This window comes from Phaenicophaeus curvirostris, chromosome Z (genome assembly GCF_032191515.1).
Source record: "Phaenicophaeus curvirostris isolate KB17595 chromosome Z, BPBGC_Pcur_1.0, whole genome shotgun sequence".
Lineage (NCBI taxonomy): Eukaryota > Metazoa > Chordata > Aves > Cuculiformes > Cuculidae > Phaenicophaeus > Phaenicophaeus curvirostris.
The window spans coordinates 12504867-12521108 of record NC_091431.1 but is presented as its reverse complement, the minus strand read 5'-3'; the positions used below and the strand labels follow the sequence as shown (position 1 = coordinate 12521108).

Sequence of the window (16242 nt, the reverse complement as noted above, 5' to 3'; positions counted from 1 at the left end):
ACAACACTATATCAGTGTGTTCTGTTCAGAGTTCTGAATCTTTCTTCTTTTTTAAATCACACTGTTAACATCCCTGACATTTTCAAAATAATGTTTATTGATTTTTCTGTTAACACTGCTATAAATTAAGTGATGTAATGGACAGGATTATTGAGGTACTGTAAAGAATATGTCTTCCAGATTCTTAACTACATATTGAAAAAAGAGCATACTCTGGATTAATGCAGAAATAGCATGGTTCTGTGCTGTTATTTTGGGTAGTTTAGGTTTGGTTGACTACTTTTTATGTGACAGAATGGACATATAACAGAGATGATATTATAACTACCTGATGAGTAACAAATGCAGAAGAAAAACACCTCATTCCAATGAAATTGAGAAATAAATACTGAGAAAAAAAAGACACAGGAGAATTCCTTATCACTTACTATTCTGAACCTTAAGATCTGAACAGTGTAAACAGTAATACTGAATGCAGACTAGTAATACAGAATACTGTTGGGACAGACTTGCTAACTCATCCATTTCTGTAGCAGAAGTGCTTCTAGTAAATGGAAACAGCTTTGTTCACGGTAGAGGAGGCCTCTGACAGGGTTGACTAGTCTGCACTTGAAAATGCATGAACAATGGAGAAGGAAACCAGCAAAATCACCTTCAGTCCTCACCTGACTGGAACTGGTATCAACTGGCCACACCTTTTTATTTTAATGTGAGTCTTTACGTTAAGACTTGAAACACTGTGGAGTACCTTTTAACAGACCACCACATAGACAACAATGACATCCCATATTTAAGAATTTATTCAAGTTTATAGAAAAGCAGGAACACACTAAAGGAGAAATAACTTTGAAGGAAAGTGTATTTGCAGAGATGGTTATTCATTAAGTCAGATCATTAGGTCTATCTTTTCTGCAGTGCTGTAGAGAAGTTTAATGTGATGACAAGAGTCACAAAGTAACACAATCAATGCAAACACAGGAACCTTCTCATTCTTAAAAATCTTGACTGGTTTTGTACCCTTCTGAAGGCAGAATTCCAGACTGGCAGATCTGAGTCAATATAATCCTGAGGCTTAAATTCACACTGTCCTCACAAACTGCTGCATTTACAGTCAGTACCACAATATTGTGAACGCCTTTTTCCAGAGTGACAACAAAGCGTTAAACAAGGGAAATGCTGATTTATTACTGGAAGGTCCAGAAGCAATGTATCAGACATGAAACACATCCACTCTCGTGCCCTGCACACACACCTCTAAGTCACAATTTGGTAATAGAAGTAACTCCCTCTGAACAGTTTTGGTTAAAAAGGGAAGGGGCTTGGGGGGAGGTCGACAGGACGTATGTACACGTGTTCTGTAACTTCCATGGTCCTGCACAGTCCTGACTCTCTGATTATTTTTTTAGGCTACTTCTGCAGGACTTTCAAATCACCAAGCTTTCATTCTTACTAGGCAGTCTTTCAAATGTTGAGCCTCCTGTAATAATGCAATTTGATTTCTATCCATGGTTGTTGACTTTACATTCCAATGTCACTAAGCATTGATTAAGCCTTGGCACATACATCTGGTTGTGTTTGTAATTTTGTTTTCCCATTTTTGGTGATATTGGTACTAGCTGTGATCATATTCGTTCAGCAGATTTTAAAATTCTCTTGCTAGTTTGCTTCCACACTGGAAAAAAATGACAAAGGCATGGAATTGCACAAGTGACAAGAATCAAAAAGGGACTTAGGTATGTATGATCAAGAGATTGTACCTAAAAATAATAAAATTATTACTCAGCTTCATCATAGCCATAGAAATGCGTGTTTCTCAGAGTGTTGTCTCTCCCCACAGGAAAGAATTCCACATTTTTGTCACTGGACATGTGCATAAATAATTACATCTTGAAAAGTTGATCAGTTTATGGCTTGTGTCCTGATATGACTCTGAGCATATGTCTGTGACAGCAATACAGGTAGACCCTAGGCATTCACCTAGCATCCCTACCAAAGCAGGTCTTGCAAAAACATATCAAAAAGAAAGACAAGAAGGCAGTTACACCTCCCTTTTACTCTACAAGCAAGTAGAGAACTCACTTGAGACACAAGGGACCCAGATTCAAATTTATTTTCCACTTGATTTATAGTAAGCCTCTTTACTTCCTAGGACAGCAGTTCACCATTAACCTTCAAATTATTCTGAGGTGGAAATGCTTGCCTTTTCCTTGCTGAAGTGGTTCTACTTTATATACATTTTCATAAATACCACCAAGGCAAAGAAATTGCACGAAGAAGAGTGAAAAATTACTAGTGCTTTCATCCATTTTCCACTCCACTATCTTTAAACAACTTCCAGAAGGTGCCTGGGAAATGAATGGGTCACCATGTACCTTCTAATACATGACTGTATTCATCACCAATCCAGTCCCAGTTCACACCATCAGGAGAAACCAATGAATCAACTGGGTGTTGTCTTGGTCCTTGATGCAGGCACTTCAAAATAGGTTTGGAGCACGTAGCCACAGAAGGATCAAAATTCTTGCACTGCCAATGCCTATCCCATACTCATCCTAACCAAAAAGGGTTTCAGTCTTGTAGATCGTCATACAGCAACTTTTTATAGAACATCAGTTATCTTATAGCTGGAAAAAACGTAAAGGATCACTAAGACACCTAAGCAACTTTGGCCTGTTTTTATATATATATATTTTTATTTATTTATTTATTTATTTAAATAGATGTCCTGGGTTTGGCCGAGATAGAATTAATTTTCTCCTTAGTAGCTTTTATGGTACTGTGTTTTGGATTCTGAACAGGAATAATGTCGATAACATAGTACTTAGATTAAGTCAAGTACTTTTCAGCTTCTCATGCCCTGCCAGCAAGAAGGGAAATGCACACAAAGCTGGGAGGGGACACAGCCAGGACAACTGTTCCAAACTGGCCGAAAGGATATTCCATACCACAGGTTGTCATGCTCAGCATATAAAATGGAGGGAGTTGGCCAGATGGCACTTGTTTTTCTCAGGTTTTATTTCTCTCTCCCTTTTCTTATTTATTATTAGTATTGTTATTATTGTTGTTATTTTTTATTTTGACTGTTTTTTCAAGCTGTTCTTATCGCAACCCATGGATCTTCTCACTTTTACCCTTCCAGTTCTCGCCTCCATTTACTGCAGGGGGGCACAGGGTCAGCAAGCAGCTGTGTGGTGCTTAATTGCTGGCTGAGGTTAAACCATGACAATAGTTCAATTACTACCTGAAATTCTGGCCACTAGACATATACTATAATTTTCAAAGCGGATTTATTGCTCTATGCAACCTGGTATTCTCAGGTATTTATGGCCTCCAAAGTTCCAGCTTCTACAGAAAAGATCTAATGCTACATAGTCTGAAGACAGAAGTTCTGGCTACAATCATATAATTAGCTTCTGCTGCTTCACATCTCCCGTTCAAGCTGGGGGAGACTTCCAAAATTATAAAAGGTAAACTACAACCTTCACAGATTAACTAAACATTTCTTGGTTTTTAAATTCCTGAATGTTAAATCATGCATTATCAAGTAGTAAAATATGTTCACTTCTATAATCAGAAAGATTTCTCCCGCTTTGTTTCATTCCTATTTTCTACTCTCTGTTTTTTGGTTTTGAACCTTTTCCTTATCTTATTATTATTTAGCATTTGACCATAGCACTTTTGGACTGCTGCCAACTTAACTACATCTCTGGTATTCCAAACTTAGATTTTAATGCAATGGCCCTGCTCTTGGATTACACAAAGAAGGACCATTATGTTTGAGCTGTTTAACACAACGCCACTGTATATTTACCTAAAACTGTACTGAACTACTCCGCTGAATATCAGAGTGCATGTGAGAGAAATATGTGTCTCTCTTGCTGCCATCCATTACCATGATGACTCATTTCATCCTTCTTTTGTCTAGAATTTTCTTTGCATTTACTGTAGCCTTCTTTTAGCTGGATACATTGACCTGGGTTTTTGTTTCCCACTACTAATTAAAATCTCTCCAGGACCCTGTGATATTTTTATATTCATCCTATTTGCTACTTCTCTCAGTGTGACATATCTCTTTTTCTCTCCTTGCCCTCTTCCAAACATCTAGATTTCTTATTTGCTCCTGTGGCTGATATACAACTGGCTCATCAAGCACTTTTAAAAAGTAATGCAGTCAGGAAAAACACCAGGGCTGGCAGCTGGAGGAGCCCAGGAGGTTACCCAGCATGGTGGTGTGATGCATACAGGGCTGGGATTTTATCCCAGCACAAGCTGAACAGGAAAATCCAACTGAGGAACAACTGAGGAAAGCTGTTTGTCTGCCATTCAGGAAAGGCTACGAAGACTTGGAGGGAAGTTTCTCATAGAAAGTACATTTCTAGCATCCATTCATTCAAAAGGTGAAGAGACATTCTTTTGTGTAGAATGTGTAGAGAGAAATAACTAACACAGGATATCCAAAAGCACTCACTAAGTTACATGTAAACTATTCAGTTTTGTCTGCAATTTCATTTCTGACTCTTTGTGAAAAGAAACTAAAATCACAGTTGGCAATGGTTCTGATATGGAACAGCAATCCATAAATATTCCTTAATTTTCCTGTCACTGCAGAATTAGCTACTTCCAGCTAACACAGATATTAACAGGTGTGCTAAATTGATGTCATTATAAGCCATCAGGAAATACCCACAGAGAGCTATAGTAACATTTAGAAGTTTTGTTAAACAGCTGTGTGTTATAATTGATTTGTATTATTTAAAACAGCTAAAGCAAGTTATCGCCGGATGTAGGAAAGGGATGACTGAAGACTCCAGGGAGATTTAACTCAGAAGAAAGCCAATCACAGGAACTTCATTTGAAAATTATTACTAGAGGAAGTGCAATTAAATCATCACCATTTATCAATTATCATTATAAAATACTACGCAACCTTCTCATACTAATTTATTTATGAGAAGGTAACTAGCTGACTTCTGCTTTTTGCAATAAAAATAATCTAGTCGCTAAAAGTATTTGAAGGTGCTTTCTCTGAAAATAAGCATGGCTTTCCACAATAAACAAAAACAATTTAAAAAGTTCTAATTTTACCTAAAATTTGGTTACAGCTAAATTCTTTGGCGCTCAGGCAATGTCTTAGTTCCTATTCTCAGATATATTTTACCACAGAGAGTATAAGCCAAAATATAATTGTATCAAAAATGTGCATGGGCATGGCACCCCCATTTCATAAAAATACATGGAATCTCAGATGATTAGTGTAAGATCCTGGTTCTGGGAGAAAAAAAAGGCAGTACAACTTGCTTTTCCTAAATTGCCAACTACTGAATCAAAGTGCAAAATCATCCATTCTTCCTTCCAGTGTTGGATTGCTTGTAGGATTTAAGATTTGTACCTGTTTAGAGGCAAAATCCTAAATATTTTCTCTCTGCTGTTCATGCGTACTGGGAGTTCAAGCCTGATTTGGCAAGTTTGCACAGTCACTTGCATTATATGGTCTCTGTCCCTGCAGGCAAAGCCTAACCCACATAACAAAATGGGTCACCAGAAAGGGAGGAGAACACTCTGTATTTCAATTCAGAACCTTGATTCATTTGAGGGGGGAAAATACTCTTTTTCTTGAAGACCTAGCTCTTATTTTAAACTGGACCTTGCAGGCTAGCACTAACAGTACGGTTTGATTAACTTTAATACTTCCTTTGAGAATACTCTAGTTTTTACTGCTGTTTGATATTTGACTGGCATATGCATCTCTCCATCTACAAGGAGAAGTGTCTGCAGCATCAGTGGTTGCTGGCACTGAAAATACAACAGTGTTCACGCTGCTCATTGTACTGGTGCTTTCCTCTCCTCTGATTCAGCTCCAGACGTGTTCACTTACACAAACCATGCCTTCCTGTGTATTCTTATCACTTCACTGGATGACCATAAGCAAATGCATCCTCAGTATCTGATGCCTTTCTGCTTTCATCTAAAATTAAAACTGTAGACCTCTTGAAGCTGTATTCCCGGAGGCTCTCTTGCAGCCATGTGGGAAACTACATTTCCAACCCAAGAACGCAGCTGGAGCCTTTGGACTGAGTTCAATACTGATGTAAGGCAGGCTAACCTCACTGAAGTCAGTGGAATTCGATGCCCTTGAGCCACAGGTACATGGCCTTCAGGGAGAACATGTACATATAAATAGTGTAGTAAAAAAGGAGAATCTTCCAAATTATGGGATTGCTGGAGGATCTTGACCGCTCTGGCTTCTGCTGCCTGCCAGCAGTTTCGGCACTTTGCCATCAGCCTGAGGTACAGTCCATATTACTCTAGTATAAATAGTTTTACTTTGTAATCTTCTTATGTCACAGAAAGTCACCTTGATGTTATACTCAACAGTATTTTGCTGCTACAACTTTGCTAATCTCTCAGACATGTTTTTCCTTATATCTTGGTTTGTGTTTGTCATTAGACTCACATTGGCTGAGCTGCCTCTTGCGAAACATCACAGAGACAATAGGTTCAGCACACCCCACATTTACCACCCATAAAACCTGTCCCTGCAAGCCCCTGAGTGTATCTATCCCTAGTTATTAGATAAAGGACAGTTTTACGTTATTGTTCTTTAAGAGGCAAAAATAATCCCTGGGTGGGAGTGACCTAGTTATCCTTTTGGCTTTCACAACTCTCATTTTATACATTCTAGATGTATTGTTTATGCTTTATTCTCAGCTAGGTTGCTTTTTGGTTTATTACGTATACTGAGCTGTAGGGTCTGCAGTGCTTTGCAGATGAACAGAAAGAGACTGAGCTTTCTAGAGAGAAGCTTGAATGTGGCTTCTGCCCACCGTAGAATCTGAGTGTAGAAGAGTTACACCACCTCTGGAGCATACAGAGCAGATTCCTCTGCACATTTTTTGCAGATGTGAGTATAAAGTATCCACAAGTCAGAACAATTCAGCTGGAAAATACCAGAGATGTCAGCCCTAAAGGATACCTATCATCTCACCGGTCTCTGTCTATTAGGAATGCAAGACTGTGGATGCAGTGAAGGCAAAGTTAATTGAATCCTCTGCCTCTCTGTGCAGAAGCAATCATGATTTAGCAACAAATCTTAAATTTCGGATATAAATCATAAAACTTCACTGAAAAATCTGAACGGTAATATTTTCTGTGTGGAAGATTGGCTATCTGCTATCATATTAGATCATTTTATTAAAACCTAATTTTCTCATCTTCATTCCACAGTAGACAAGTCAGGTAATTAATACTTTCTTTAAAAGCATGTATTACGGGAATCTGCAAATTCACAACTGGAATTCAGACGTACAGAGCAAACATCAGAAAACCAATGCTTGTTGCATTCTCAGGGAGCTATTACAATATAAACAATAGTCTGTGGTTGCAAAAACATGAATGCTGCTTGTATTCCCACGGTTGAGTACCATCTACAAATAAGCATCCTGGAATTAAATTGGTTTAGTGGGATTAAGGAAACACCTGTAGAAATCAGTTGAGGTTATATCTGTGTTGTGCCAGCTGCTGTGGCAAGAGTCCTGCATACCTGTAAACAGCTAAAATCAAAAAGTCAGAGAAGGAAAGCTGGGGAAGAAAGGGTACATTGGAGTCTTTGTCTGATGATAAAAAACTCATGTCTGGAGAGTCTCCATTCTTTGTTCAAATTTGCACTAGAGGCATGGAACCAAGGTAAGAAACCAGAGCAACCAACTCAGCTCTGAACCATCTCATTCTTCCTTGAACAAGTATGGCTGGTTTCAAGAGAGCCACCATCACAAGTCTGGGAATGGTTGCTGAAATGATCTGGTGACTTTAAAACCACTTTACACAAAAATGATTTGAATAACTCCAAAAGAAGGCAGTGATATCACAGTTTACTAATCTGCTTCCTCTTGTAAAACACAGCACTCATTAACTACTGATTCTTAAGCACATTAGTCTGCAATAACTTATTATTTGATTGAGACCGATTTTCTCTCCTTCAATCCTAAGGATTGCAAGCCTATTTAAAATTGAAAACTAGACAGTCTTTTTTGGTTATTTGATTAACAGACAATCTGTGAGATGTTACGCTAACATATCTTACTTACATAAGTAAGTCTACTTTTGTGTTTACCTAAATCCATGATTTCTCAGAAATTGCCTGAAGTTTTCAGGATTGGCTTTGGAAAAGTATTTTAAATGAGAGATACTGTCGCATTAAGCCTCATGTGGTAAATACCTGTATGTACCCTTCAAAGTCCAGGACTAAAACTATTGTTGGTAATTCGCTGCTCAGCACAACTTCAGTTAAGACTTTTATATTATTTCACTTGTATCCAGGAGGGAAATAAGGCCATTGAGGATTCAGGCATATATAGCATTCATCAATTTTGTAAAGGACCAGTGGTTTCTCACCTGCTGTGTAATAGTGTCCCAGGGCCCCTCCAGCAGACGAGCTTGGTAGCATGCATGAACACTTTTCCATATTTCATCCAGAGTTAAAGGTCTTCCATCTGTGAGGGGAAGGAAACAACCACCCACCGTCAAAGCTCTTAAGCATGCTCTATCTTTGATACAGAATAGCAAAAGTAATTCTAAAAATATTGATTCATCTGGAAGGAGATGGAAAAAATAACAGCAAAACGTGACTGAGCCACTGCTGACCCCATAACTCCAAAACAGCGTTGCTCAAATCCAGACTGAAGTTGCATATAAAGTATCATAAATTCCCTGTTCTCCGAGAGTAACAACTCAGATAATTTTCTTCTCTGTCATCTAAGAGTAACAACTTAATGCCTTTGCTGTAAGGTGTTAAGTTAAACTGATTTTGTAAAACAATGCTTAGATAAGACAAATTTAAAACCACAAAATAATATCATGAACACTTGTGTCATGTAAATATATGTAATGCATAACGAAAGAGTGGAAAAAATCTAAAGAACAAAATTCTGCAGACAAAAGTTTGGTGCATTTTGGTAACTCGGGTGCCCATAATTTTTTTTTAAGCTGCATTTATACAACATTGTTGCATCAGAGTTTTAGTTGCCATATTAGAATTATGCCAAGATATTAGTGTCAATCACTTAGAAAATAAGCATGCCAGTTTTTCCTTAATATTTGGATTTGACAAATAGCAACAGAATATTTTTATATCCTTTCAATAAGTAACTTCATCTTGGCATTTATTAGGTGTCAGAAACCCTTATCCTGTGATAAATAGTTTTATTCTACTGACATTTTCATGTCTGTAAAGTGAACATGATTTATTCACCCAATTAACATTTGAATGCCATGTTTAGATATAAGTTAAAACCAGCTGTCTATGGCCTCAGTTTTATCTTATTTTATGTACATACTCATAAAAAAGCACCAGTTCTGAACTTACATAAGCACCATAAAGCAGAAGAATGTGGCAAACATTCCAAATGTAAAATCTAGAACAACACACATTCTAACAAAAAAATTTATTTGCCACTCTTGATTTTGCTATGTACACCTTCCTTTGTGAATTTTTATACTCACACTTGAGCAAATTCAGATCATACACATGGAACGGCTTACTCTAACCTTCAATATCACTTACAGAAACAATCAAATATTATTGAAACATTAATCATACTACAGTTAAAACTGAGGGTTTTTTTACCTTATGGATTTTTTTTTACTTCCTATATAAGAAGAAGTATATCTTCCATCATATTTCAGTATAGATTTACTTTCATTTCAGAGAAAAATACAAATACATCCGAAGTGGCAGTTTCACTTCACATTGGCGGGAGGTCACAGACAGTAAGGTACTTCAGTAGTTAATACAGAGTAAGTGCAATGTTTCACACAGGAACAAAAATTTGATCTGGGTATTCTGATTATGCAATTACATATTGAAATAGGCTTGGATTTAAATTTCCTTAAATTTTGAATTTTCTGCACTATTTTAATGTATTTCAACAAGCTTTAAATGCGTTTGAATTAAGTGTGGTTTTTAAACTTGAGTGAGCTTTCATATATGCTTCTACATATATTATGTTGCTGTAAATTCTTACTTAGCTAACTAGCTCAGTTTTCTAGAAGATGGGAGGCCAAATGCATCAGGAGAGAATAATTAATTAATACTTAAAATGGATCTGAGATTTAGCTATATACCTGGGAACTGAAAGACCCCTACAAATGGAGAGGGAGCAGATAGGCAGTTCCCCATCCATTTCTGTGGGATGAAGACCTGAATGTATATTGAGTTTTCCCTCAAAACAAAATAAAATAACTACACTAAGGTCTTAAAATGACTGACAGAAGCACTCATTTCAGTTAATCAGGCTGGGTGTGTGTTTTGTATTTTAAAACTCCTCAGTTTGTATAGTCATCCACTTAAGATGATGTAACTAAATCCATTTTATTCACAAGACCCCAGACTTGCACAAAACTCGCATCTGTATTCTTCAGGCACTTTTAGACTCCTTTTTCCAGGGCTGCCAGCATTCACATGTTTAGCAGCCCTGTTACATATTCTTGCAACCCACTGAGACCTCAAACATCCAGCTGGGCTGACAGAGCAGTCTGTAATTGTTGCTGCTAGCAACAAGGAGCCACTGTGGCACCTGCTGAGCCAAGCAGCCTCTGTTTCTTGTTTGATTCTTTCCTGCAATGGAGCTGAACTCAAAAGTTCAGCCAGAAAAAAAGAAGGCAACTGTGTAATCAAGCCAAGAGGAGTGTCAGGAGAGGAAGGCAAAGGTTGCAGATTCACCCAGCAGAACATTTACCTATCATCTACCCACGAAGGCACAGCTGCTTACTGCTTGGTTATAGTTTCCTATATTTCATTTCATTAAATAATTACAGACAGTGAAAGGAAATAACTACTTGTAGGTCATGCCAGATTTACTGTACCTTTGTCTGAAGCTCCACAGCTGTAAAGCCACATCATCAGCTCATAGATACCAATCTGGGCCCTCAAATGGAGACTGATCCAATAAACCTGACATCTACCCAGCAAGAAAGGTGAAAAGAGCCTAGGGAGAAACCATGATTTTTGTTGAGAGAAAGGATATAAAGGATGGGACTTAAGAACTCCTAAGTACAGGTTCTGCCTCTGCCTTAACTAACTATGGGCTTGAATCAACTTTATCTGTTTGAATAGTCAGGCAAGAGCAACTACAGCCTTCCTACCACAAATGCAGATTTTTGTTATTTAAACTGTCCATATAGGAAACTTCTCTGAGAATTGCTTCTTGGTGGCCCAGTTGGAGTTAACTTGTTTAAGTCATCCCAATTAAGAAACAGTTAAAATGCAGATGCCTGAGTCCCCCCTCAGAGCAGCAAGGTGTGGCATTAAGGCAACACATGAGTTGCAGCTCCTAGCTGAGTTGGCACCTTAATCTCTGCAATGAGCAGAAATTCTTCAGAAACATTAATTTCACGTATAATTTCAGAGAAAATTTTCATACATCCCAAGTTGCTGTATTCCTTTTTTTCGATGCTTATTGAGGGCTTTTAATAGTTTCTTAGATTTCAGATTAAAGATTATTTGACAATTTTGATGAAGTTATGCAGAACTTGTTTTGAGGCTTCATACTGCCACACTTTCTGAGGAAATATTTCATTCTTGTACTCTTAAGAAACCATTGTCACAAAAGAAAAAACCACCTTTGCATCTTAGGAAGATATCTGATTATAGAAAATATTCAGTTTTACTTATGTCCAAAATAATGATAAAATTAGTTCATATGGGATATGATCTTAAGAGAAGCTATTTTTTGGAAAAAGGACATATTGGTTACATGCTTTTGAGTTCAAGGAGTATTTCTATATTCTGGGAAACGTAACAGTCAGGCCCAGTACAGTTATGAATACAGAAAGTCACGCCTTCAGGGCTGGAGGAAGTTATATTGTCTCACAAGCTACCTCTCTCTAACCACTGATTAGCAGGTTTTTTTATTGGCAGGGATCTATCTACATGTCAGAGAGTTAGACATACTTTGAGCAGGTCAGCTTGAAAACCCCATTCCTTCTCTCTTTTCTAGAGCTGTTAGGCTACAATCCGTACTGACTGCTACTAGTTCTTTTCAGTGTTTAGCCAGCATTCATGAACCACTATCTACCTTTGTGGGGAAACTACGAAGAGAAGTGTGAGTTGATCCATTATTTTCTTGATACATAGGATAATTGCTGAATGCTGCCTGTGTCTACATGTGATGGTGTTGCTGCTGTCTCACCATTGGTGCAAGAGGTTTTTGAATTTATAGCCTCAGATGATGACAGTTCAGGAAAAGACAACAGTTCCTTAACATCTTAAAGACTTAAGAAAATGGGGAAATACTCTGCTGGTTAAAGAAAGCTTACTGGACCTAGCCCAGCCCATCTGGCTGATGTCAGCATTGAAGGGGAAGACTAATTGCCTATACCATCTGTCTCTAAGAGGGCTAATTGCTGACATCAGATATCAGCGGGGGTTCAGGCATTTCTTCAGCTACCTACTTGGTAATCTCAAGAAGTCAGAGAAAGAAAGAAGGGCTCCTGTTTCTGAAAGGTATGGATGCATGAGACTGATTTTAGAGAAACAACTCCTTGTTCTCTGAGACTATGAGGTATCAAGGACCACTGCTTTGAGCTCCTGATACAGACTGGGATTACAGTAGGTCTGAGTTTAGGAATGTATGCCGCGTGGGAAGTATCAGGAGGCAGTGAAAAATGTTTCTTAAGTATATAACCGTAGCCTAAAATTATCTTCTTGTATCTGATAACGTTCCCAAACACCTTTCCAGACAGAGTCATCACAATTAATCATCATTTTCAGCTGAAGTATTTTTCCTTGCACAGAATAATATCTTCCCTGTATATCTATCCCCAGAGACTACCAAAAAGTTTAGATGTCTCCCAAAATGTTTTAGTTCTGTTGCAATTAAAATCTCAAATATTTACCTTGCACTACCTTACATATCAAACTTCGTCTCGTCAAAAAAAAAAAAAAGAGGTTATTTCATCCAATTTAGACAGCAACAAGGATAAGGATACAATGCAACTTCTTCAGGCAGTACTGGTCTATAATATTCCATCATGACTGCTAGCAGTGAAGAGTGAAAACTGTATGTCCTCACTGACACATGCTCCTAAAGACGCCAGTCATACTGAAGATGACAGGAAAAACTCCCCAGCAACTCTATTAGAATATTTTTTTCCTGCGAGACACCAAGTCAATGAAAAATGGACTCACGTACAATGGGAGAAAACCAGGATTTAATTGTCACTGAAAAGTTTCTAAAGAATCTATTTGGAAGAGGACAGATTTGGATAGGTTGGTATCAGTTGCAAAACAAGCAGAACTACTTCGTCAGGTCAAACAGAAGAATAATTATTTCCTAGGCAGGCCCCGAGGTGCAATGGCCACTTAAAATACTGCCAGAGAGGAAGAATAATTTTGAATTTTGTGCCCTGCTGCTGGGGAAGGCAAGATGGGACAGGGCTGTGGAAACACTGGAAGGATTACAGCTCATCTTCCTCTCCTGCAACAAGCTCTAATTAACATGGGGATTAGTATGGACAAGACTGAAGGGAAACCATAAACAGCTCACAAGACACTTGTGAGAAACTGATTCTGTTCCTTAATCTACAAATAATGGTAGGAATTTAGACTGAGAAACTGATGTAGGTAGGTCTCAGGAGATTCTTCCCTGATTATTTCAGACGAGGAATGCAATGAATATTACTAGTTGTCTGAGAAACAAGGTGAGGAGCCTATCACATGAAGACTATTACCTCAATGGAAAAAATCTCTAGGCATTGCCTAGAGTGTTCCTCATACCAGGTTCAGGACAAAACAAAAGATACTTTGCTCAGATAAATCAAGCAACTTTGACTGTCACTTGCGCATTCCTAAAAACCCCATCTTGGGCCCTACAGACAGTGAGGCACAGGCAGGCAAATAACTTGCAGGGATGACAGAATTTTTTTGTTTTCAAAAGTTAGCTATCCATAATTAAAATCAGAGAATACTAGTTGAAAACACTATAGGAAAAGTCTTATTTCCAGCATTTTGTATGTTTCTCTCTTCAAAGAGTCAAAGAATGTTAAATGCTAAGAAACTACGTTAAATGCTGAAAACAACCCATGTGACTTTAGTAAGTATGTAAAATCAGTCCTTTTTTCCATTGTGAAAGGATCCTAAGAAGTGTTTTAAAACATAATTGTACTTGTAGGAACAATTACAGTTCTGTACTGCAAGGGGAGCTGTTGGCACATAATACTATGACTGTGCATTAGCTCATCCACTAGCTTCTGTAATATCTACTTCCAGCTATAAGGAGTCATGTTTCAACACCTCCGATTCCCTGATGCTGACAAGCTAAACAACTTGTTTTGTCTCTGGGAGCTCTTCTCTGGTGATTAACTGCTTATGGTGAATACTAATTATATGAAAGTACAGAACAGTAGAAATAGTGTCCTATTTCCTCTACCTGCAGCATCTCCATCGTCTTCTGTAGAGACAGTTCACTATTAATTCAGCTAAAACCAAGAAGATGACATTTTTCAGGACCACAAATAGGTTAATCTGTCTCTTACAGCAAAACTTTCTTTATCTTACTGTCTCCACAACTAGCTTTAAGGCAAAACAGTGCACATTTGTAAGTGTCTGTAATAATTCCAGAAATAAATTTGCAGCAGGATGCGTGCAAATGAGTTCTGCTGGTGGTAAAGGCAGAACAATGTGCCCAATTCCCCACATCCCAGTCCGAAAATTTACCCCAGATTATCTATTGCTGAAACTGCACCTCAGACTAAAATCTTTCCACCAGGGAGTCTATGAGAATATGTTCTTCAATTTTAAATCTAAAGTGCCTTTTAAAACGCTAACACTGCAAAATTAGAAACCATTAAACAATATAAGGCAGAAGGTGATTAAATCTACCAAACATATTCAAAGCAGCTTAAGCTACTTTTTAATTAAAAAGGAAAAGATATCACTGGCAACATTCATACATCTTTATCTAGATAAAGTTAGGAGATTATTCAAAACACAAAAGATGCTGATGCTACCATGCAGGAGACTGAATGAAATGACTTGAAGATCTCAATCCGTCCACCCTAGGAACACAGTCTTCGGGTAGAAAGGAACAGAGCACAGGCAGTGCTGCAGTGTGATCACTCTGTGTTTGCTGATTAAATAAGTGACACTAACAGTGGCCTTGGAGGGAGGCTGTACGTTCCTCCTTCCTTCCTGACAGGATGGTGAGTGAAATTGCAGTGGCTATAGCAATTGAGTAACGGGTAACATGATGTACGTATCAGGGAGGAAAGAACATTAGTTAGTGTTTTGAAAGCCAGTTTCAATAGATGGAAACAGGCAATTCTTCATTGGTTTATTTTTTTTTTAAGCAGCAAATTTAAACATAGAACAGCATGCACTTTTAAAGGTACATCTAAACCTCGGCCTTGCAGCTCAAATTCATGTTCCAAGGAAACAAAGTTCCACTTAAGCACTGTGATTATGTCCACTTTTTTTGCAGCCAAATTCAAACATGCAGCTTTAAGTTTTTGTACTCGCTTAATGAAAAGATCAAGAAAAATGACCAGCAGTTTTATTCAGCCACAGGCAAGATGCCAGGAGCCAAAGATCAGCCTCCTTCAGGATGAGATGATATCATCTACTTCAAGGTCCTGAAGCTCTGTGCTGGGAGTATTAAAAAATTTACTGGTGAACAGACTCATCTCTTACTTTCTTATTACATATGATCATTACTCTGTTCCTTACTCTACTTCTTAATGCAATACAAAATCTGTGGGTTTAACATTTATTGCATCCAACGTTTTTTCATTCTTCCTTTATTGTTTAGTAGAAGATTGGTCTTACCTAAAAAGCACGCCCTAAAATAAAGCACAGGTACTTGGTAGCTGCTGGAGTACAAGACATGGTATTCATAGCGAATCACTTCCTCTGTTGCACAAATTCCAGCTACTTCAGAATCATCCAAAGCCTCCTAGAACAATAAACATGAACAGAGCAGTCCCTCAACCTTTGTATTTGTATCAAGAGAAGTATAATTACTGCTATTGTAATAAATTCAATAAATATACAGAAGAGAAAAATAATGTCAATCACCCTTTTCACAGCACTACTCATTTGAATTCCCTAAGGAATTTTTCAATAATAGCAAGAAAATCACAGAAGTCCAAAACCTACAAAGGCATCTTACAGACATTCTTCCACAAACTGTGAACTATGCGTAAGCATTTGCAGAATTGAGGTCTTTCTAAGCGCAGGCTGCTTTTGTAAGC

General features: G+C 37.9%; 1 protein-coding gene across 1 annotated transcript in view; it reads right to left on the bottom strand.

Annotated features, from left to right (window-relative positions):
• Positions 1-16242, bottom strand: part of ATG10 (autophagy related 10) — an 86714-nt gene that overhangs the window by 14510 nt on the left and 55962 nt on the right. The window contains exons 3-4 of the mRNA XM_069880149.1: positions 15818-15944; positions 8392-8489 (exon numbers count right to left, since the gene is read on the bottom strand). Of these exons, the coding sequence (XP_069736250.1) occupies positions 8392-8489; positions 15818-15944 (225 nt within the window). The remainder of the gene's footprint in view (positions 1-8391; positions 8490-15817; positions 15945-16242) is intronic.